A 24857-nucleotide genomic window follows, 5' to 3' on the forward strand; every position below is an offset into this window, starting at 1 on the left:
ACAGGTTGCCCCAGGGGAAGTTGGGTCAAATGCAAAAAAGGTTCCTTAGTGGCTGTATTAACACCTATAATTTTATTTAAACATTAAAGGTTATTTTTATTTAACAGTTTGCAGAATTGTATGATTGATTGGGGAATGTTACTTCCGGAACCTCGGTGGGTTTTGACCTTTGAGTTCTATATTGTATTCTTGTTCTTCCTCATCAATTAAATAAATGGAAACATGTCAATCAAAGTTTGTTTGTTCAATGACATAATAAGGATTGTTTTTACATATACTGAGTCAGAGCTGATGTCTGCCCCTGTAGCCACTCGTTACCCAGGAGGCCGCTGGTGTCCACAGCATCAGTTTGAATGCACCAACCATCTGTGCATCAGCCAGAGCTTTGTGTGTGACGGCAGCAATGACTGTGGCGACCGCTCCGATGAACAACTTACACTATGCTGTAGGTTTTATAATATATTTATGATACTCCATCAGTCAAGAACTATATTTTATTGTATTTTGGTTAAATTTGATATTTTTGTCTTTTAGTGAACATAACTTGTGAGATGCCTTCCAAGTTTCGATGTGCAAATGGCTACTGTGTCTACTCTGGACTGCTCTGCAACAAGAAAGACGACTGTGGAGACGGCAGCGATGAGAAAGAAGAGCTTTGTACGAACACAAACACATTATCAGTACTGTGCATATGGATAATTATTTAACCAGGTTTAGTTTATCAGAGTGATTTGAAAATGAACATATCATATATGGGTGTGTGCTATTGTAGAGCATAAAGTAGCGTAAATGAATAATGCATACATTTGATCACACAACTGCTTTTTAAACTATTTCTTCCCTTATTTCATTTCAGTTTATTCTTGTTAGCCCTCACTAAACACTGATTGTATGGTGACTTGTTGAGTGAATGCGTCATTAATCATCTAATCCAGAACCTGTCCAGGAATAGTTTTTAAATCTATAATTCCTTATGAACTACAAAGACAAGAAAAGGGAAATCTCTAATAATGGGATAGGAAAAAACGATTTAAACAATCAGATTACTGCAAGTGTAATCATTGTTTGAGATTAGTCTGATAAGTTTATGTAACTGCTATTATCTTATCTAGGGACAAATCCGCAGACAGACATTTGTAGTGTCGGGGAGTGAGTACTCAAAGCAGTGATTTACATAGTAGACAAGCGATGATGGGACATACTCCACTTTCAGCATGTACTTGAATCAATGACTAACTCTGGCTGTTTGGTTCAGGCCGTGAGCCCACGCTGCCCCCCTGCACCTTGGACCAGTACAAATGCACCAACGGGCAGTGTGTGGCTCTGCCCTATGTGTGTGACCACAACGACAACTGTGGGGACCTCACAGACGAAATAGGCTGCAGTGAGTAGCAAATGTCTCCACAAACATCTAAAAATGTGGGATGTATGTCATGTTTCTGTTTGTGGCTTTAGATTTTGGCCAAGATCGCACCTGTGAGGAGAAGCTGTGTCAACAAGACTGCCTCAACTTGAACGGGACAGGCTTCATCTGCTCCTGCCGAGCCGGATACAAAGTGGACCCAGAAAACACATTGACTTGCATTGGTACAATCCAGTAACATGAAGAAGCAATCAAAATGACTGATATGCTATTAACTAATATATTTTTGTATTTTTTTTTCTTTTTTATGCAGACATAAACGAGTGTGAGCAGTTTGGCATTTGCCCTCAGATCTGTAAAAACACAAAAGGCAGCTATGACTGTGAATGTTCCCCTGGATACAGACGAGTGGGGAATGGGGACAAGTGTGAGGCGGAGGGTGAGAAAACCTGTTCAATCAACAAACGTTACCATTGTCAAGGCTAAACAACAAATATGACACTGGTGTTGTGTTTCAGGCCCCCCTCCACTGCTGCTTCTGCCAGAAAACATCCGCATCCGGAGATTTAACCTTCAAACTCAGGCTTATCACGACTTCCTGCAAGAAGAGGAGCGCATCATGGCCATGGACTACGACTACGACCACAACAACACCGGATTCAGTAGGACCGGAGTGGCACATGAAAGCACCTTTTACATCAATGGCAGTAAATCAGTGGAATCTGTGTGTTTCAGGTATGGTCTACTTCACTGTCGCAAGTAAAGACGCAGTATCAGGAGCCATAAAGAGGGCGTACATCCCTTCTGTAGATGATGGCAGCAATAACATTGGAGCTGCTGTTGTCCTGGATATCAAATATATCACCTCACCAGACGGCATCGCTGTGGACTGGGTTGGCAGGTCAGAGGACATTTTCTTTTCACTGCAGTGCTTTGTGTTGATGTTGATTTTTTTACCATGATTTTAATTTTAACCATGTTATAATGGCGCCTTATCAAAAAGTACTTGGGGTTCTTTTTAGTTTCATTGCTGCAATAGGATTTACCTGTTTAAATAAAATAGCCAGTTTCCTTCTGCAACAATTAAAATGCCTTTTAATCCATGAACCTCCTCTGGTTTTACCGTCCATGCTTCCATTGTTTAGCTTGACAGAAGTTGCTCCTTACTTCAGTTTTGTGCATACAAATTAAATTCTGTCTTGGCTTTGGAGGTATTTTCCAGACACATTCAATATTTGAAAGCAGTGGATCCTAAACTTTTAAAACCAAATATTTCTTTACAAAATATTTGTCTTTTTGAGTACCACCAAATCTAGAAAAGATCAGGTCACTATTCCAGGTCTAAATTATGGCTTAACTGGGTCTAAAATAAAACCAAAGCATTGCTGCAATGCTGAAAAAAAACAAAAACAAATGGAGGACAAAAATGCAGATAGAATTGACTCTAAATGAAGGGAACAATAGATCTGCAGATTTACCACCAGGAGGAGCTCATTATAGGTTTGAGAACTTTATTTTAATGAAAACCCCAAGGCTAAGATGTCTACAGTGGTTTAAATGTTAAACCTTACTCTTTGGTCCAACAGAAACTTGTACTGGGCGGACTCCAGAGTCAAAAGATTAGAGGTGGCCATGTTGGACGGACGATACAGAAAACATTTGGTAAAGACTGATCTGGGATACCCATCAGCTGTAGCCGTTAACCCACGCCTGGGGTGAGACAAAAAGACTGTCTAAGAAGTGTTTTGACCAAAAGATAACACAAGTGCTATTTGGACAGGATGTTGTACTGGGCCGATAGTGGGAATGACCCTAAGATCGAGTGCTCGTGGCTGGACGGTCAGCAGAGGAAGGTTCTTGTGGGAGAGCAGCTGGGATGGCCCACGGGTTTGTCAATAGACTACGCCAACAACGACCGCATCTACTGGTCCGACTCCAAAGAGAGCCGCATCGAGTCAGTCCTGCCCTCTGGAGACGGCCGCAGAACTGCTGTCTTCATAGGTGAGGAGGTGATGGATAGAAGATGATGATACACTTGAATTATAAATGTAAATGTATTGTTTTTTTAGATGTCAAGAACCCTCTCAGTGTGAACGTGTTTGAGGACAGCGTTTACTGGAGCACACAGGAGAAGGGAGAAGTCTACAGACAGGACAAGTTTGGGCACGGACTCAAGACCAAACTCCTGACTGCAGGGCCGTGGCTCACACAAGTGTCCCTGTATCAGAAGCAGAGATATAACTCCATCAACAGTAAGTTACACAAAGCTTTTTTTTACATCCAGTTATAACTAAAACCTCACATTGAAGAGACATTGGTTTTGTACTTTGAAGACCTTTAATAGATGTAAAGGCATTGTGAAAATACCTTTGTTCAGGTTACATATAGGTGTGTACGTAACATTAAGAGCGTCTGTCTTTAAAATCTGTGTCTTAATCACAATACTTTAAAACACATTTGACTGAAGTAGGAGAAAAAGTTGGAAACTACTCGGAAAAGTACAATTTCTACAAAGTTTACTCGAGTCAATTTAACTCAGTACTACCTCTTCTGCTAACCCAGTAGTTTCGACTTGCCTGGGATTCATGCATTAGTTTAAATCTAATTGGTAATTGCATTATGAGCCTGAAAACATTGAATTGCACATTTAAAAAAAAAAAAAAAAAAAAAGCTCAGTCCTAGTGTGTTTGTGCAGTGAAGAACCCATGTAAAGGGACTTGCAGCCACCTGTGTCTGCTCCGCCCGGGAGGCTACACCTGCGCCTGCCCCGAAGGCACCGCTTTTGTTCCAGGCAGCAACACCGACTGTGACACTGGTAATATTCACAGGATCAAAACTTTCCCTTAACATTCCAATCACTGCTTGATTTTGTTCATCTCAATTGTATTTGCAGGGTTTGAGCCGCCTCCCACTATGCCCCCGCCCTGCCAGTGTCAAAATGGCGGAACGTGCTACTTTAGTGACAACAAGGCCCTTTGCATGTGCGGAAACCTTATTTACCTTTAAGCGTAGTGAAACCTAAATGATATACTTGCCTTGGATGAAAATAAAATGTACATTATATACATTGTGCTACACAGATGCACTCTGATGTGGTATGGAGATTTTTGTGAGAAGAGCACATCCGGTCTTTTGGCAACATCTGGTATAGATCATTTGAAAATACAAAAAATATATAGTGTGGCAGGTTTTTTTTTTTTCTACTTTCTGTCTTTCTTTCAGCTGGAATTGCCATCGGGGTCACGGTACTAATAGTTGCTGTGCTCGTTGCGTTTGTCTACACTGCGCGCAAGAAGACTGACGTCATAGAACGGTTTCGCGCCAGTCTTCCCAGCATGCCCTCGATGCCCTCGATGCCCTCTATGCCTGCTATGACCAATCTGTCGCGCTTCAGGTAAGACACAAGACACGTTTCTTCTACTTTCTGACAGGGTTAGCTTCACGTGACCTCACAACTGTCCATAGTTTGAAATGATGGTGAAAGAAAAGTCACAATAATATGATTGCATTTGCATGAAACTTCTGTATCAGCTGAAATTTCAATCTTTTTTTTTCACTTGAGTATTGTCTTGATAGTTGAAACCACAAAATTAATATGGCAAATATGTGGACTAAATCTTTATAAAGTGAAACGGTTCAGCATAGTGATATAGGCCCCTTACCCCATCAAATAAGATAAGATATGACTTTTATTGTCCACACATGGGGAAATGTTGGTGTTGGAAAGGACAGATAACTTATAGGAATAGAAGAACTCTTATGAACAAAAACAAAAACTCTTATTAACAAAACTCCTGTAAACAGGTCCTCTCATATCTTAATAGGGAATGGAGGGAAGAAAATAAAAATAAAGATAAAATAAAATAATAATAATAATAAAAATACCTGGCATAAGACAAATAATACTAATAACACTAACACTCTTATTTAGATCAGTTATATGCACATGAATATGACATTAATTGCGTGTGAGTATGACAGTAATTGCACATGAATATGACGGTATTGCACATGGTTAAGTCAGTATTGCAAGTGTTCAGGGCTAGCAGTGTTTGTTATAAAGTCTGACAGCAGCAGGAAGGAAAGACCTGTGAAACCTTTCCTTCACACAGCGAGGGTAATACATGTAACTTCAACTATGATTTCAGAAATGATCCACCTTCTAATGATGTGAAGACTGAGATGAATGCAACAGGCCTGGATCCTGATGAAGTGGTCTGTACAGCAACAGTTCAGCTTCCTGATGCGTATATTTGTGTATTTTTCCAAAAATGTATTTCAACTTACAATTTTACACAGGTGCCCGTGCCCAATCTGCTGCCTGAGGACAAGAGCTTTGAGAATCTGGCCTACGAAGCGGAATCACAGCCTTCTACTTCAAGTGCAGTGCCAGAAACTTCAGCTCCAAAAAGTTCAGATCAGGTGAGTGATTTAAATTTGTTATATACAGAAAATTACTATTATTTTTTGACACTGATGAAATGGCATTTATGTTACTGTAAAATTGATATATATCTGTCAATGTTTTCCTCATTTCTTGATAGAAAAATGTAAATAACCCGTTGTACATGGATGAGCTCCAGGTTGTCAGTGAACCTCCAAAAGATGGCATTGCAAACCAGGTCTGATCAACAGCTCTTCATCAGAAATATACAGAAATATGTATTTGTTGTTGTGGTTCTGCTTGAGGATGCTTAAGTTGTGGGGGTCTTTTCTCACTCTCTTCTTTTCAGGGGTCTTTTGAGAACGCTGCAGACGATACAGAGCTAACGGACACTGCTGCTCCCAAGACTGTGGTATGAATCTACAAAAACAGTTCTATTATGTTATATAGTTATATTACAGATAGAACTGGCAAATACGAACTAAACAGAACATATAAACATTTTAATTAATGAAAGAAATTATTAAAACAACACCAGTTTCTTTTTGTATTTGGTTTTATTGCCAGAATTTGGACCCCATCAGTGATTTTGACTCCAAGGGGGGCTTCCAAAACCCCATCTACACAGTGAGTAACAGCACAAAATGTACACTAAATAATCCTACAGTCTGTTGTTTTACTGTTGTTTTCTTTATTTATTAGGACAATCGCCCAGACTCCGACATATGATCACCACTGCAGAAGACTGTTTTGTATCAGATCGCTTAAATGTTTCGTTTTACAATAATTAAAACAGATTGTCATTGCTAATCATTTTTTGTACAAGTACTCAATTATATTTTTGTATAATCAGTTAAATAAATAATATTTTGTGTTCCCGATGTTTATGTCTATGCCACAGTTGCCTGCAATTTTTATTTGCACAATCACACACATTCACTCAGAAATTGAATAAAGAAAATTAATTTGAGCACTTATTACTACACAAGTAGTTCAAAGGGCTTTACATAACATTAAACTACAATACAATCAGATACAAACATAAATAATCATTATGAGTTGAACTTAATTTACTTAAAAAGAGAAGAGTCATACGCAGCTAAACAGAATCAGCACATATATAAAATACTTATGCTACAATCAAGGTAATAACAGAAAGCATAAAGGTTTTCTACCAGATTGTAAAAGAATATCAAATGAAATGCTCCGATATGTTGAAAGAATCTTTGTCATGGAGAAACTGGACTATTATAGTTATTATAATCTATAGAATAAACAGAGCAATGCCCAATATAACCCTCTGACTGAAGGCATATAAATCAGAACTTTCAGGAGGAATTGTATATAAACTATATTAATTTAGCCATGTACATTGTAGATTGTGTATATTGTGTATATGTAGTTTGGGTAGTCATTCTACTAATTATATTAAAAATAAATTGAAAAGAAAGACGAAGAATATAAATTTCAGTGGAAAGAATTCTGTCTTTTGTGGGAATCTGGAAAATTGTATCATGTCAAAGTGAAGGAAATTCTAACTGTTGGAGAGACTGGTTGCTAGGAGGCCCACCATTATCACATGCTCTGGGGCTGTCAAGTTCATAAACATTGGACTGAGATCAATAAAGCACTGAAGACCGTTCTGACATAGTTTTTGGGCCACAAATTTTGTGGAAACAATAAAGTGATGTCTTTGGAACATCCTTTTGGCGGCTGGAGAGAAGGTTGTCACAAAGAAGTGGATGACACAAAGTGAACCAACAATCAAGGACTGGATTGAAATGGAAATATGCAAAGTTAAAAAAAATTACATTCAGACATAATTTGAAAATGAGACTTTTTTGTTGGACTAAATGTACCGTCATTTTATTTTATTTATTTGTTATGAGCTGCTTGTTGATTTTACTTTGTTCTATGCTCTCTGGTTCTGTCTTATGTTCTGTGTTTTGTTGATGAGTTAGACATGAGGATTAGAACTAGAAAATAAAGAAAACTATTTATCTACATTGTTGGGAATTTGGGTTGTTTGGTTCTGATCCAAATACAGCATGCAAATTCAGGTTCGTACAGTTCGAGCGCAGGTCTACATGGGTTTCACTTACATGATCTCTTTCTTGTTGAAGGACTTTTAAAGTGGAGAAAAAGAAAACAAAACCATTTATTCCACTTATTTACAGTGCAGTATTTACAGGTTTTTGTTGTCAGAACTTCTGACCCAAATACTGCATGCAAATTCAGGACAGAGTCAAAATGTGTCTGACTTTACGCCTCTTTTGGTCACTGCAAACCTTCTGAAACATTCACTTCTGCTTTGCTCAAACAAAAATCTATAATTTCTTCTCTAAACTTGGATCAAAAGCCTTGTCATCATCTCTTTGATAGTAGGGCAGCTGTGTCTCTTTTTGAATAAAATGTCTTCACACATTAAGGTCTTCTCTCCTGTGGATTACAACAACTAGGCCAAGAATGAGCTGACTGAAGAACAGAGAGCGCAGAGGAACAAGACAAACGCTTTTGCTTCATGTTGAGGTTTCATGCATATTCCACACTCAAAACCTCCCAGACATAGCAGCCAAAACAAGCCGCAGACAGATAATCAAGGATGTGAAGGACTTGTAATTGACTGGTTGAAAAGGGGAGGGGGAGGTGCTGCTAAAAGCCTTGTTCTCTGTGCTAAATGTTAAAAGAAAAATACTGAAATAAAAGTCTCAGCAGTCTATGATATCACATGAAGCTTTCAGTGTTGAGTTTTACAGCACATTATTATCATTCATACATATTCAAGTGTATTCAAGCTATTATTAGTTGTCATTCTTATACTATGAAAGGAATGGCAGGGTTTCAGAATGGTGATGCCATAGCTATTTTGTCTTTTGAATGGGCAAAAGCCGTCAAATATCACCTAATGGGCTTCAGAATGATGAGAAAGCAGGACCCCCACCATGAACACACTGGATGGCTATCTTTGGAACACTCTCCTGGCGGCCATCACAAAAAAAATGATGACTCAAACCGCTCCAACGATTAAGGACTGGACTAATATCATAACCAACATGTGCACAATGGGGTGGAAAAACCCTCTGAACTCAATTTGAAAATAGACACATTTAACAAACAATGGACAAATTGGGACTTGATATGCTTTAACCCTTTTTTGTTGGATGCCCTTTATTTTCTTACTTTATTCACTTGTGTTCTCTCTGGTCCTGCCCTTTTCTGGTTTATTTTTTCTTCTTCCCCTTATTTATCTATTTATTCTTATTATTTATTTATCCTTACATCAATACTAAGCATGTGAGTGAAGTGTCTTTCCCAAGGACACGATGGACACTTGGTCCAATTGGAATCGAACCTTTGACCTTCAGGTTTATGGACAGCTAGTGGTCGAGATGAACAAACCAATGAATACACGGGAAGATAAGACCCATTCAAAAGCCATAATATTTTTGTTTTCAATCGTTATTTGCTATGGCAACAGTGTTAGCTTTTCATCACTCTGAAACCCCATGGGTAATGATAATACTAATGAATAAACCATGATACCATTTGCTATGTAACACGCATGTGCACCTGCGCGTGAGTGAGCGCGTTACACATGCGAGTACGTGAACGCGGCACGGGGAGGCGGGGCATGAGTGACAGCGGGGGGCGGGGAGGGGGCGTGGTCAGTGCGCTCCAGACTAAACGGCGCACCGGGCAAACCGAAGCATAACGGGATTCTCCTGTCAGCCGCACGGACTCACCGGACTGTCACAGAGGCGCGCGGACAAAGACAGAGGAGCGACCGGGGGGACCCAGCCCAGGAGCGACCATCCCCCGCCCCAGTGTCCGGCTCACACCGCTCACGTCTGGGGAGAGGCGTATTACGCGCGGCCGGGGTGACGGAGCTTACCCCCGTAAGGTAAACAGAAACGACCACTTAACTCTTTTTTTTTTGTCAGGTTCTGCAATATGGAACATGATGTGAGATTGTAAGGGGGGGAAAACGCTGCAAAATTGTCTTCATTTAATGGTCAGGGAATATATTGGACAATTTGGTGATTAATTGCGTTTTCAATACTAATTCTACCCACAGTAATTGATAGATGATGTGAATTATGTCACGCCTTTTGGATGATAAATGGGATGTGAAAAAGCCTCTCAATACATCAGGAGCTTGTAAACACGGGGTTGATCAGTTCTGCTTATTATAACATTTGGGGAAATTCCTGTTGATATAGTGAGACTTTAATTGCATTCATTGTATTGTTTATTAAAATCAATGTATCACTTTTTTTGTCTTATCAAATGTCCCTAGACAGACATTATAAATACTTAGTTAAAAATGGATAATGTTGTGTTATTACTGAGCTTTTTATTTTTTTAACTATTTTTCTTGTCAAGCCATTCACCACCAATATTATTACATTATTATTAACAATACGGTTTCTGATTAAATCTCTATGAATTCCTTATATTTCCATAAATTATCCCAAATATTAAACTTAGCTAAAATGGGGCTTTCCCTCTTTTGTTAAAACCCTGTGTTCTTTTACCACAGCAGTACTTTCACATGTTGTGTTGACAATGTCGTATTCAATTTCCCCTTTGACAATTGACGTTGTTATCCCGTGTGGGCGTTGAAGGTGGTCGTCGCTCGTTGTTTTCTTCATAATCTTCTTAAAACCCGTCTGCCTCTTGACCTCGTCTGGTTTTCTCTCTAAAATCTGAAATAAAGGTAGAAGTATTATGAGGTTTGGAAAGCCCACATGTCTTAGAACTGTATTACATAGCACGATACATTTTTACTTCTTTAATCTTGTTTTTGCCACCTTAGTTTGCCCTTTTTTGCATACTTTTCCTCGTCACCAGAAATAAATTAGATTAATCACATCAGATGTAACTGTTTATGTAAACAAATGGCCACTTTTGCAGTTTATAATTTTATTTTTTATCTTTAGGTTGAAGAGGAAACACGTTTTCTAAAATGTATACAAGTGTAAAATAATACATAGCTTTAAGTAAATGGACTGGCTTCTTTATCATTTTGGCATTGTTAGATCAAGTTATAAATACAGCCAGCAACAACATGTGCTGTAATATACACACTAGGGATGTCAAAAATAATAGGTTAATCAATAATCGTGATTATTCAGGTCACAATGTAATCGTACGAACAAAAAAATAATAACCGTGACCATTTTAGACGCAAAAAAAAGGATTTCAGTTCAATCTACGCTCTAAAAAAGTCAACCTGATTGTATAAGACTTTTATATATACAACAAGTGATAAGTTAACTTACATATTATTATTTTTTTAAAGGTGTCTTAGTCAATCAAAATTAACATAAGTCAATTTATTATTTAATTTTGATGATAACAATTTATATGGGACAGTGGCAGAAAGGAGACAGTGAGTTACTTGAAGATTCAGTTTTTAATCATTAGTTTAATATTCCTTTTGACATTAATACACTGTTTTCTAGTACTTTTTTTTAAATATAAAATGTTGTTATTTATTTGTTCCTGTGCACTTGTTGTCTTGTAAGGGCAGTTTGGGTCAGAAAGTTTAGAGCTTTTGCTAGTTTCAAGCCACTTCCCATTTAGTCGAACAACAGGACATGTCTTTAGCCCTAATAATCATAAATAATTGTAACACAAAAATGTTATATCGGGACATCCATAAAACTAACTTGTGGAGAACGCACAGGACACTGTAGTGACTAGTGCAACATTATTAGCGCATCATGTTGTCGTTTGTGTGATTAGCTAATGACTGCAAAAACCTGAATGCTCTGGGGTCTTCAGGCTTTAGCGTCGCTTTAGCGCATTGACAGATTGTCAGTCACATTTAATCATCACTGTGAACGATTATGGTTTCAGCTCACAGTCTTATTCTTTATTCCAAACTATATGTTAATGAATACAGTTTGCTCCAAAGGCTTGAGTTATTATTGCATTTTGTTTTATTTAAGTTTAACTTTTAACAACAGAAAGAGCACCAAAATCACACCCAAAAAACACACACACAAATAACGAGCTGGACCAGGTAGACCATAAGGCAAGTAAAGGAGTAAAAGTAGAAAGAATAAAAAAAGAAAAGAGAAAAAAAAATAGAGCATACTGTATTTTCCGAACTATAAGTCGCACCAGCCAAAAATGCATAATAGAGCAGAAAAAAACATATATAGGTCGCACTGGAGTATGAAATGCAGTTGCAAGTGTGACAATAACAAATAATATCACATACAATAAGTATAAAAGTATACATATAAGTATAAGTCGCACGGCGGCCAAAACTATGAAAAAAGATGCAACTTATAGTCCGGAAAATATGGTATTAAATTCTGAATAACTGTCCCATTTTATCCATTGTTTTTTGCCTCGGGACGTCCCAGCAGCAGACAGGCCCGGGGTAAACAGAACAGGCGGTGTGCGAGCGGGACAGGGGCACAGGGTTAAGCCTCCAAACACAATGTCACAACAATAAAATGGCACAATGACTCCACTCTGGTCCAATCTTTGCCCACCGCCGGTCAGAGGATATGAATCTCATCAGCGTGTGTGGGCGTGGGGTTATGGACGCTCGTAACAAACAGACAAGGTCATGTAAAAACACTCAAAGTTTAAATTCCTGTATTATGCTAAATGGGCTGATGTCGGGGTAATCCTGTTTATTTATTCTGTCTCTCGGCTACTGCAGTGTTTCCCAAGCAGGGGTGCGCGGATTAGAATGCTCTGAGATTTTCAAAGTAGGTGAAAGTGAATAGTATTCGAATGGAACATGTTTACATGTTTGGACAATTTTGGACATCAATATATATTTAAAACAAGAAAATATAGCAGTAATAAATTGATAATACTACTAGTATTTGCTACAGTATTCGCCCAGTGCTCAAGAAGGCGGTACTTGGAGTGTGTGAGAAAGCTTGGGGAGTACTTGAAGCTAAAAATGTTGGGAACCACTGCTCTCCATACACTTCATTGGAATTGTTCTGACCATTTTTGGTGTGCAAATGACAGTCACTAGCAGTTACAGTTTGGACAAGTTAAGCCAACCAAAGTCTGATTATTTATTTACTTATTTTTCTCATTTTCTGTCTTATTTTTATTCAAGAAAACTGTGTAAACTTGCCATAACCAGGAATTGAACCCTGTCCCCTGATCTATAAACCGTGGCAGTGGCACAGAAAGCGCTTCTGTGTCATCCTTCAGTCGTCCAGGGAGGTTTCAAAGCAAGAAAGAGAAACTTGAATTGTGTCAATTGGACAAAAGTTTGAAGAATGAAGACATTTCTCCATATATGACATAGTAGAAGATTCTGCTGTAGTCATCTGGACACTGTTTTTGACTTTCATCTAAAAGTCTTTATTTTCTTTCTCTCTGTCCTCAGTCAGATGAACTGAAGAAGCTACTTGGATGAGTGGCAAAACTCTCCACGCTTAAAACCTTTGTCCAGCTGAATTAAATGGCAGAATTAGTTTTTCTTCTGCTATGCTTTATAAAGGGTCAGAAACCGGCCAAGGCCACAACACTAGTGAACAGTGGTGCAGTGATGAAGCACCACTTCTAACTCAAATACCTGAGCCCAACTCTTTGGCCACTGGGTTTGAACAGGCTGGATTTATCTCATTATTCTCACTGACATGGATTCTACATTGAACTGTCTCCAGTAGTGTGTATTGCACAAGCGTGTGGGCGTCTGCAGCACCTGTCTGTCAAGATAATTGCCTTTTCAAAAATAGTGCCACTTTTCTAATTACCTTTTTCCATTGTGCGTCCACATTCTGCTCATCTCTAAAGGCGACACTCTTAGCTTTATGTTCAGAAACAATGTTGGAAGAGGATTGTTATTGTGTCAGATGCTTTTCCGTACACCTCCTCCTCTTGTCTCGGTTGAGTTTAATCTGCCACCACTTTCTAATCTCCTCCATTGTATCGTGTGAAATCCTCAGAGATACCCAGCCCAGAGCCAGTATAGCATCTCAAATCAAGGAGGCTGCGTAATACCACCATATGCTGCTGCTTCTGCTGCTGGAACAACCTTCAGTATAGAGGCAAAAAAGACAGTGAGGGATGTCGCCGCTAAGCCCTTCTCCGAGTGTGTAATTAGAGTTGGACAGAGAAAAAGAAGGTCAGAACGTGGGCCAAGTGTAGCAGGACGGACAGGCGCTTTCTGGAAGTTTAAAGCGGAACACTGCTGCTGTTTGGGATTCAATGAGGCATGTGAGAGCCAAGGAACTGCTCAGCTCGAGAATAAAATGCATACTGGAAATAGGGACCATTGTTTCATGTGACAATGTACATACAATTGTATGTAATGTATCTGCAAATCCTAGCACAATGCTCTACTTTAAGCTTTCTCCTTAAGGAAATAGCTGCTCAGTTATACTTTGGTAGAGCACCACACTACGATTTTCTCTTACTATGAATAGTTTTAGTCATCTGTTTTTCTCTGGTTTAATATTTTCAAAAAAAGATCATATTGCCAAAAATGGTTGTTAGAGTGTTATGATGATGTACCAATTAATTATGTTTACTGATGTCTATGTCCAGTGTCTATGGTGTGTTTGATTTGGTCCTGCTTTCGTCCTGTTTTAGTCGTGCTTTGCCCCTGCTTTGGTCCTGCTTTGGTCCTGTTTTAGTCCTGTTTTGGTCCTGTTTTAGTCCTGCTTTGGTCCTGTTTTGGTCCTGTTTTAGTCCTGTTTTGGTCCTGTTTTAGGCCTGCTTTGGTCCTGTTTTAGTCCTGTTTTGGTCCTGTTTTAGTCCTGCTTTGGTCCTGTTTTCGTCCTGCTTTGGTCCTGTTATAGTCCTGTTTTGGTCCTGTTTTCTGTCGTGCTTTGGTCCTGCTTTGGTCCTGCTTTGGTCCTGCTTTGGTCCTGCTTTGGTCCTGCTTTGGTCCTGCTTTGGTCCTGCTTTGGTCCTGCTTTGGTCCTGCTTTGGTCCTGCTTTGGTCCTGTTTTCGTCCTGCTTTGGTCCTATTATAGTCCTGTTTTAGTCCTGATGTAGAATTGGTTTTGTCCTGTTCTAGTCCTGATATACGCCTGGTTTACCCCCAATTTTGGATGTGTTGTTTGAACAAAGTGAAGCTCCTTAATAGAAAGTGCAAATTAGACCTGATGCAGATGTTTATGTGGATGCTATAGTTTTTTCCCCTGAACACAGATATTCTGTATTCGATTGTGTTGAAGCACATCTTGGCACATGCCTCTCAGTGCATCCACTAATGTGTGGAATAGATTATTGGAAGTGCCTGTATCCGGTCAGATCTCTCAGTGTTGAAAGCAAAAAGCAGGCTGCTGATGGAGGGGAATCCATTTATGGTTTTATCATCAATGTCCAATACAGCGACTGGCATTATGAGGAGGTTAAGGTCATGCGTCATCTCACACTGGTCTTATATGGATAACTTTATTACAAAATGCAGCTGACAAATTTGTAGTGAGAGCAGATGATGATACTGAATATAACATTAAACCTCAGGCTTAACTGACAAACATTTAGAAAGGATTATTTGATTTAGCCTAAAGGCAGAATTTCATGTTTATAGTTGTATAAATAGGTAGAGGTAATTCCACAACTGTTACTGTTACAAACTATACTATAAACAAGAGCCAAAATCCATACAAGATTACACAATATTTATGATTTGACAAACAATAATACCATAAAAAACTACTTTTTTGTTGTTGAATGATTGCTGTCTGTGTGATACGTCACCTTCATCTGTTCGTTCTCTCCATTTTAGGTGCACTGAAATTAAGATATTTGTGATTATGATCTCTTCCTTCTGCAGAGCCAGGACATTTGAATTTGATGAGGCGTGAAATTGTTTATGATTGGTTGCTTGTCTGTAAGTGGTTGCCTTGTGAGTGATAGTGATAGTCCAGTCCAGAGTGCGCCTCACATCAGGAGTTATTGGGATGAGACTCCCTCGGCCTTAGAAAGGACAGGTAGAATTAAAAGCATAGATTGAATTGTGAAAAAATAAATGCCACTGTTTAATATTCATAGAATTTGAAATGATGATTCACATGATGATTTAGATTTAATTAATTACTTTTACAGTTTGTCTGGGTTTGCAATCATGCTAATTATAGGTGCACCATGTAACCCCTGGAAATGTTATTTACAGGTGTTTCAGTGCTTTACTGCTCATCTCTCCACATATCTGGCCTGTAACTTGGCTTGGAGCTGTCACCTCAAGTTCCCTTGAGCACCTTTAACCTTTAAGCCAGTTTTCAACCTTTTCATAAGATTTATTACAACAAGAGTCTTGAAATGGCATTAATTTGTCATAGTCTCATCATGTTAACTCTCAAATGTATTGCTGCTGTGATTGTAGTGTTGTCATTGAGACGAGCGAGGAAAAGTGGTCTGAATTGTCTGATCCCATCAACTGAAACTTGAGCTGTGATAAGCTGAGCATCGCTATGACAACAGAGGAAGTCTTTAGCATTTTCCCTATAGAAATAATACAATTTCATCAGTTATCATCAACAATATGTTCTTCTTTTAATATATTTTACACACAAATTAAATAAATAAATAAATTCAAAATCCTGTTGCTGCAAGTACTGTTTTGTCTGGGTCATAAAACATCTCATTTCATTTAGGAGTCTGTAATAGTTCAGATCATTCAATAATTTCATTGCTACATTTATTGAAGCAGTTGCGTTCATATTCCTCCACCTACACTGTGACGGAAGTGTGAAACATTCCTGTGTTTTGTGCTTTATTTTTCAGACCCACATGGCTCTTTAATTCCTCCACAGAGAGAAGCCCCATCTTTCATCTCCTGTGGTCGTTTCTCCCTCTCTCCTCTTTTTCCTTTTGCTGTGAGTGATTGAAGCCATGCCCGTGTCTGCAACCACAGGTACAGCCCCGCGCTCTGATCCTCCCTGCTGCATTTTATAACCCGGCTATGAATAATACATGTGACAATAATTCAAGCATGCATTACGGTTACTTGGCATTTTACAGGTGCTTAGGTCCAGATGCCGTGTTTAGTAGCTGTGCAATGGCAGAATTTGGATGTGTTTCAGGGCTGTATGAGACGCTGGCCGTTCTCACGTCTCACCTCCATCCCGACGCCAGGCACAAAGACCTGTCCTTCCTCAAAGATGTTTTGAATGAAAAGAGCCTTGCTTATCTCATGAAGGTACGGCAACCTCAGGGCTGAAGCACAACAAATGTAGGACTGTTTCATGACTGACCCAAGACTAAGTCAAGACTGACCCAGGACTGACCCAGGACTGACCAAGGACTCATCCAGGACTGACCCAGGACTGACCAAGGACTCATCCAGGACTGACCCAGGACTAACCAAGGACTAATACAGGACTGACCCAGGACTAACCAAGGACTAATACAGGACTAATACAAGACTGACCCAGGACTAACCAAGGACTAATACAGGACTGACCCAGGACTAACCAAGGACTAATACAGGACTGACCCAGGACTAACCAAGGACTAATACAGGACTAATACAGGACTGACCCAGGACTAACCAAGGACTAATACAGGACTAATACAGGACTGACCCAGGACTAACCAAGGACTAATACAGGACTGACCCAGGACTAACCAAGGACTAATACAGGACTGGCCCAGGACTAACCAAGGACTAATACAGGACTAATACAGGACTGACCCAGGACTAACCAAGGACTAATACAGGACTGACCCAGGACTAACCAAGGACTAATACAGGACTAATACAGGACTGACCCAGGACTAACCAAGGACTAATACAGGACTGACCCAGGACTAACCAAGGACTAATATAGGACTGACCCAGGACTAACCAAGGACTAATACAGGACTAATACAGGACTAATACAGGACTAACCAAGGACTAATACAGGACTGACCCAGGACTAACCAAGGACTAATACAGGACTGACCCAGGACTAACCAAGGACTAATACAGGACTAATACAGGACTAATACAGGACTGACCCAGGACTCACCCAGGACTGACCCAGGACTCACCCAGGACTAATACAGGACTAACCAGGGACTAATACAGGACTAATACAGGACTAATACAGGACTAACCAGGGACTAACCAGGGACTAACCAGGGACTAATACAGGACTAATACAGGACAAAGCAAGGACTAATACAGGACTAACCAAGGACTGACCCAGGACTAACCAAGGACTAATACAGGACTGACCAAGGTCTAATACAGGACTAATACAGGACTAACCAGGGACTAATACAGGACTAACCAAGGACTGACCCAGGACTAACCAAGGACTAATACAGGACTGACCAAGGACTAATACAGGACTAATACAGGACTAATACAGGACTAATACAGGACTAACCAAGGACTAATACAGGACTAATACAGGACTAACCAGGGACTAATACAGGACTAATACAGGACTAACCAGGGACTAATACAGGACTAATACAGGACAAACCAAGGACTAATACAGGACTAACCAAGGACTGACCCAGGACCAACCAAGGACTAATACAGGACTAACCAGGGACTAATACAGGACCAACCAAGGACTAATACAGGACTAACCAGGGACTAATACAGGACTAACCAAGGACTAATACAGGACAAACCAAGGACTGACCCAGGACTGACCAAAGACTAATACAGGACTGACCAAGGACTAATACAGGACTGATACAGGACTAACCAAGGACTGACCCAGGACTAATACAGGATTAACTATTGCAGGTTTAATTTAGGACTAACCGAGCACTAAAGCAAGACTAACTCAGAACCAGTTGTGGAAAGTAACTAAGCACTGTACAACTTACAAGTATATATTTCCTTATTTATCTGGTGCTTATGTAAGTTTGACAGTGAATACTTTTTACTTCACTACTTTACTGCACGTTCTACTCCACATATTTTGGACTGGACTGACAAATATAAAGTCCAAAGGTTTTGAGTTCTAGCCTCAGCTTTGATAAAAGTAAACAAATACAAAAACGAAACACTGAAAATTAAAGAAATGTATTTGATTGTTTCTGATCAACAAAAGTCTTCGTCCAAATATCGACTCCTAATTAGTTCTTTAAATCTGTGTGAAATACGTTTATCTTTTTACCCTACAAGTAACTTCATAATATGTTATTGTATTAGATATTTTCCCTTAGTTATTTTCTGTATTGCTCCTTTATCTGTACTTTTACATAAGTAACAATATGGAGTACATGTTTCTGCTCAGGACCTAACTCTGGACTAACCTAGGACTAACTCAAGACCACAAACCAGGAGGACTAACTCTGGACTAACCTAGGACTAACTCAAGACCACAAACCAGGAGGACTAACTCTGGACTAACCTAGGACTAACTCAAGACCACAAACCAGGAGGACTAACTCTGGACTAACCTAGGACTAACTCAAGACCACAAACCAGGAGGACTAACTCTGGACTAACCTAGGACTAACTCAAGACCACAAACCAGGAGGACTAACTCTGGACTAACCTAGGACTAACTCAAGACCACAAACCAGGAGGACTAACTCTGGACTAACCTAGGACTAACTCAAGACCACAAACCAGGAGGACTAACTCTGGACTAACCCAGGACTAACTCAAGACCACAAACCAGGAGGACTAACTCTGGACTAACCTAGGACTAACCCAAGACAATCCTGGACTACATCAGGTCTCATTCGTGATTTAAGTACAGTTTGAGAACCACTTTGCTATTACTTTACTGTTTATGTTTCTTATTTTTACAGATTCATGAAAAATTAAAGCAGTATGAGAAACTTGGCCCGGAACCGGTCTTGGACAGTGCCTCCTGTCTGGCAGAAGATGTAAGTGCAGTCAAATTAATTAAGGTGTTTAATGATCCTAGTAAATCAAATGTAGTAAAACTCTTTCTCAAATCTGCAGCTGACTGAAGACCTCCAGAACGGACTCCTGGAGGATGATGAACGAGAGCTGCTGCTCCTGCTCAGCGCTCCTCACCTCAAGGTACAGCTCCAATCACAGCGATAATGTGTAGTTTAGCTAAGATGTTGGTTGGTCACATTCCCGGATGTGTCAGAATGGATCTAAATGACAAATCAGATTTTTTTAATTTATTTTTTTCAAATGCCACCCAGGCCGCTTTCATAAGTCTGATTCAAATCTGATCTTTTGCAAATTGAATTTATGTTTTTTATTTATTTATTTAAGGACATAGCATTTACATTGGACGAACCAGATACAATGTTTTAAGTGTATGTAGCAGAATATGCTAATTTTCAATACCTGTCCATTGGGCCAATTTAGAGTTGCCAATTTTTACCTAACACATTTACCTTCCTCATTACAGTCGATCTCATAATGTGACAATGTCTCATAATGTTCTCTTCTCCTCATCAGACACTTGCTGTTGGGTTCGCACATGAAAACTGATTTGAGTCACATTTTATTGGCTATGTTTAACGCCTCTCCAAAAAAATCTGATTTTGGGGTGAATCTGAATTGAGCGTCCACAGCGATAGTGTGAACTCAGACACAGTTGTTCAGACTCATGTAGGAGGGTACTTTTAAAGACTTTATTGCCTGGTCAACCAAGACCAACACTTTTACAATACTTTAAGACATAAGGTCTAGAACTGTTTTCTTTCTCCCTCTCCAATTGTTCCAGACCCTCTTTCAGGGGGGGACCCAGAAAGTAAGAAGGACCAGCTCACCAGATACTTTTAATAAGTCTTTTTGATTAGATTAACAACATGCTCTCCATATTTCCCACAGGCGGTGCTATCAGCGCATGACACAGTTGCCCAGAAAAACTTCGATCCAGTGCTGCCCCCGCTGCCTGAAGAGCTGAACGATGACTTTGAAGAAGAGTCGGTGAAAATCGTGCGTTTGGTCAAAAACAAGGAGCCTCTGGTGAGAAAATAGTCATATTCACACATGCAGAACACATAAAAATCGACTGCACAGGTTTTCTGGTCAATTGTTCAGATATTATTGGATTCAGATCACCTTCAAAGACTAAAGGTCACTTTTGTTGGCCTATTACATTTTGTTTTGACCAGGGTGCTACTATTCGCAGAGATGAAGCCACTGGGGCTGTAGTAGTGGCTCGAATCATGAGAGGGGGAGCAGCCGATCGAAGTGGTGAGATTTCTTTATTTCTTTCTTTCTTTTTCCATTTTGATTTTTGATATGCTGTACAGTATACCGTTCATAACAGTTCTAAGCCGCACTGTCTCTTGACTTTCTTGCTTCTACTGACACTGACAGAGGATTACGCCGTGTAACCCCTGGAACTGTCAACAAGAGATCAAATCCTTGAGATTAGTGCTACGGGATTGTATATTTTGAGATTACAATCAGGAGTTGCTTGCAGTTCTACTATGATGTTTTGCATTGATGTCTGTTCTTTGTAGCCTAAAAGTTATGTCACTGTTCATCATTATCTTGTTTCAGGTTTGGTGCATGTAGGAGACGAACTTCGAGAAGTAAATGGGAAGGTTATCACTCACAGAAGGCCAGATGAAATTAGCCAAATACTGGTGAATAGAAACAAATGTTGGATTTTTAGTCGAAGAGCTGTTTAAACACACATCACCTTTTGATTCCCAGTCCCAGTCACAGGGAACGATCACACTGAAAATTGTGCCAGCTGTAGCAGAAGAGGATCGACTTAAGGAGAGCAGGGTCAGCATCCTTTAAATTAAAGCATTCCTTTGATTTAAATCCAGTTTGTGCTTCCACCCAGCTGCTTAAAATGAGTCAATGCCTATTTATATTTTTTTTTAGGTTTACCTTCGAGCTCTGTTTGACTATATGCCGTTTGATGACAAAGCCACCCCATGTCAAGAGGCCGGGCTCCCTTTTGGGAGAGGGGACATTCTGCAGGTGGTGAGCCAGGAGGACGTCACCTGGTGGCAGGCAAAGAAAGTCGGTGACAGTAACCTACGCGCTGCTCTTGTTCCCTCTGCTCAGTTTCAAGAAAGGTACAGTTCTATTGAACTCGAATCATTATCAAAAAATACTTTCATGGATTTGTTTTCGTTCTGTTCCTTAGACGTTTGAGATACAGGATGAAAATGGGCTCCTTTCCTCATCCCAACTCGATGAAAGTCCCCACATGTAAGAATATTTACTGTACAACAGCAAAGCCACGCTCTGACATTCAGAGCTCATTGTAATCTCATCCATCCAAGAAATCACAGAAAAGAGATTATGAGAGAAGACTAGGGTTAATCACCCAAAAGCTACTGTTTCTCTTTTGTGTTGGCTCCGAAACATTGTTTTAGCTCTGTATAGAATGTAACATGTAACTTAAATCATAATACAAACATTTCAGAATCAGATTCTGTTTTATATCCATTGCTGTTGTGTCTTGGAAGTTGTTGCAATGATTAGGATGCATTCCTTTTAGAGCGTGTGTTATTATTTCTGTAAATTATATTCTGTCCTCTCATTATTCTTGCCTCAGACGATCAGGCCGAAAGAGGTACGTGCTCAAATATAATGTAACAAACTCATTCAACATTTGATTTGCTTTTATCCCTGTGGCCTTATAGTTTAGAATGGTTTCACTTAAAACATCATTGATCATTTTGATCAATTACACATTGACAATAAATATTACCTGCACCATTTTTCTTCCTGTTCTACCACAGAAGACTGTGACTGTGAGGCTGTTCTGAATGGGAAAGACTTAGGTGAGGACACAATTGTTTTGTCCATGATAATTATGACTTGATTAACTTAATTAACCCTGTTTGTGTGTGACCCCTTTATTGGAATTTTGAATTTTTTCATAAGCCTTGTGTTGTTGCTGCTGGTTCTTCTGTTGTTGACAAGCTTCATAGAGAATCACTGTTAAAGCTGTTCAGCCACTTCTTTTGTCTGGCATCAGTGTTATTGTTTGTTTGGCGTTTGGTCTGACATATTTGTGGCACAATACACCAGTCAGCTTCTGCTTTATGGTCATGCAATTGTCACTATTGCTATTTGGGGCTTTGCGGGGTTCAGATGCCACAAGCATGACTCTGTAGCTCCTCAGTCTATACAGTCTACAGAGATTCAGATGGTTGACTAAATGGTTTAATATGAGCTGTAGAGTAAGACAACTGCTGCCTTCTGTGGCCATTTTTCCTCAGGTAATCATTTGTACTTGACATGGGAGTCTAGTTTATATTAACTGACAGAAGCAATAATATTGTGTAGATAAGTAACACTGTGGCTTCATTTCTTGTCTATGTGAGCACAGCCAGTCTGACCAGGAGTCTCCGCCTAAAGAAGGACCATCAGGCTTCACCAGGAGATGCTCACACTCCAGAGACAAACCACACAGACTTCCTGATTTATGAGGAAGTGACCCAGTACCTGCCCCGCCCGGACGAGAACCCCCGGCTTATAGTGCTCATCGGTGAGATGTCAGAATGCAGATACTTAATGGTGTGTTCGTGGCCTAATTCGTAATCCAATCATACTTTTATTACGACAGGTTCACTGGGAGCACGAACGACTGAGCTCAAACAGAAGGTCATAGCTGAAAACCCCAGGCGTTACGGTCTGGCTGTGCCACGTAAGTCTCTTAGTGGTTTCGTTTACTTTACCTTTTCCTGCCCCTATAATCTGAATCTCGCCGAATATGTATAGAGACAGATGTGGTTTTGTAATCTACAGGATTAGAATTAATCTATTTTTTCAAACACTGTTATCTCAGATTGTACTTGTTTTTAAATGTAAACAGCTTATAAGATTAAAGTTTTCTTGAATTTCATTTGCATTATTTAAAACACATAAACCTATGTATTCCTCACTGTTTTAATCACCGCTGTGTGGCAGACACCACTCGAGCCAGACGGAGTCAGGAAAGAGAAGGAGTGGAGTACCACTTCATCAGTAAAACAGCATTTGAGGATGACATCCAGAACGGCAAGTGAGTGGCAGCTTTATCTTGTTCATCAAGCAAATAACACCAGCAGATGGTTTACAATACAGGGTTTAAGGAAAATATTAGCCTTTCATAAACACTGCAGTCACCCATCTGCTCTGATACACTGTTGTTTTGCAGATTTATTGAATATGGGGAATATAAGGACAATCTGTATGGCACCAGTTTAGAGTCCATCCACAGAGTACTGGCCCACAACAAAGTCTGTCTGGTGGATGTCCAACCTGAGGTTTGTACTAAACTTCAGGCGTGAATTGAAGTTCAGTTTGGCCTTTGAAAACTTTTTTACTTTAAGGGCGATGCCTACTTATGACAACATTTGACATGTTTTTGTAGGCACTAAAAACCCTGCGGACAGCAGAGTTCAAGCCGTATGTCATATTTGTAAGACCTCGCATTTTTGACAGTCAAAGAAAACTTCTCGGCTCTAGTTCCTCTCTTTCTGCTGGAGTAACGGTAACTGTGGTAACTGTAAAATGCACCTGAACATAACTCTGGTTGTTCCACCCTAATGGCACGTTCTCTTACTCAAGGAGGAGGACCTGATGGAGATGAAGCAGTCAGCAGACCTCATTGATGAAAACTACGGTCACTGGGTGGACTATGTTCTGTTGAAGGAGGACTCTGTGAGTGCCTTAATCGAACTGCAGGTGGTGATGGAGCGGGTGCAGAGGGAGCCACAGTGGGTGCCTGTCTCTTGGCTCCGAAGCTAACCAGTTCACTTTCCAATCATTCAAGTTGTGCCAAGATTTAGTTAGTGCCCTTCACCAATATCGTCAACCCTGATTAATTCAATGAGACACCTTTTTGATGGTAATTCATGGAGATTTTTGGGACACACAAACTAGCCTGTCTTGGGATTAGTAGTCCTTATATTTTTTTCCTGATGGTGGAAATAACCATTAATTGGCATCAAGATTTATTTTAAAACAGACAGAAAGATATGGAAGATCTTGTTTTAATTAGAATTAGTATTCATTATGTTTAACAATTGGTTTTATTTTATCCATATTCTATAACCCATAATTGTCAAAAGATGGCAACATTAGTGGAGGGCGCAGAGGTGTGATGTGAGAAACACCTGGAAACTTTTTAAACTATTTGATGTGTTACCTAACAAGCCTTTGTGTGGTCAATGAAAATAGTGCTGAAATGTATGAGTAGCTGAGTAGCTGATGCCAGTCGCATGCATGCAGTAGATAAGCACAGTGCAAGATCAATGTACATTTAA

At 39.7% G+C, this 24857-nt stretch overlaps 2 protein-coding genes across 2 annotated transcripts in view; both read left to right on the plus strand.

Annotated features, from left to right (window-relative positions):
* The window catches only part of lrp2b (low density lipoprotein receptor-related protein 2b), a 30309-nt gene extending 23686 nt beyond the window's left edge, over window positions 1-6623 (plus strand). The window contains exons 61-80 of the mRNA XM_072456895.1: window positions 308-445; window positions 535-657; window positions 1256-1384; window positions 1456-1587; window positions 1677-1802; window positions 1882-2025; window positions 2099-2264; window positions 2950-3078; window positions 3144-3364; window positions 3433-3615; window positions 4059-4178; window positions 4257-4344; window positions 4444-4508; window positions 4586-4757; window positions 5512-5578; window positions 5663-5785; window positions 5908-5985; window positions 6097-6159; window positions 6315-6374; window positions 6450-6623. Coding sequence (XP_072312996.1) covers window positions 308-445; window positions 535-657; window positions 1256-1384; window positions 1456-1587; window positions 1677-1802; window positions 1882-2025; window positions 2099-2264; window positions 2950-3078; window positions 3144-3364; window positions 3433-3615; window positions 4059-4178; window positions 4257-4344; window positions 4444-4508; window positions 4586-4757; window positions 5512-5578; window positions 5663-5785; window positions 5908-5985; window positions 6097-6159; window positions 6315-6374; window positions 6450-6476 — 2354 coding nt within the window. The 3' untranslated portion in view covers window positions 6477-6623. The remainder of the gene's footprint in view (window positions 1-307; window positions 446-534; window positions 658-1255; window positions 1385-1455; window positions 1588-1676; window positions 1803-1881; window positions 2026-2098; window positions 2265-2949; window positions 3079-3143; window positions 3365-3432; window positions 3616-4058; window positions 4179-4256; window positions 4345-4443; window positions 4509-4585; window positions 4758-5511; window positions 5579-5662; window positions 5786-5907; window positions 5986-6096; window positions 6160-6314; window positions 6375-6449) is intronic.
* A 9847-nt stretch (window positions 6624-16470) lies between these two features.
* On the plus strand, window positions 16471-24522 carry mpp3b (MAGUK p55 scaffold protein 3b). The gene is made up of 18 exons (XM_072455640.1): window positions 16471-16602; window positions 16772-16887; window positions 19455-19532; window positions 19612-19692; window positions 20461-20598; window positions 20748-20829; window positions 21142-21227; window positions 21298-21372; window positions 21475-21671; window positions 21743-21807; window positions 22157-22174; window positions 22344-22385; window positions 22937-23095; window positions 23174-23254; window positions 23518-23611; window positions 23747-23855; window positions 23963-24082; window positions 24160-24522. Exons 1-18 carry the CDS (start codon window positions 16581-16583, stop codon window positions 24337-24339), a joined length of 1743 nt encoding a protein of 580 aa, XP_072311741.1. The 5' UTR covers window positions 16471-16580; the 3' UTR covers window positions 24340-24522.
* Window positions 24523-24857: the final 335 nt, after the last annotated feature.

This window comes from Eucyclogobius newberryi, unplaced genomic scaffold (genome assembly GCF_026437365.1).
Source record: "Eucyclogobius newberryi isolate DKJ021-1_F unplaced genomic scaffold, fEucNew1.0.hap1 SCAF_20, whole genome shotgun sequence".
NCBI classification, from domain to species: domain Eukaryota; kingdom Metazoa; phylum Chordata; class Actinopteri; order Gobiiformes; family Gobiidae; genus Eucyclogobius; species Eucyclogobius newberryi.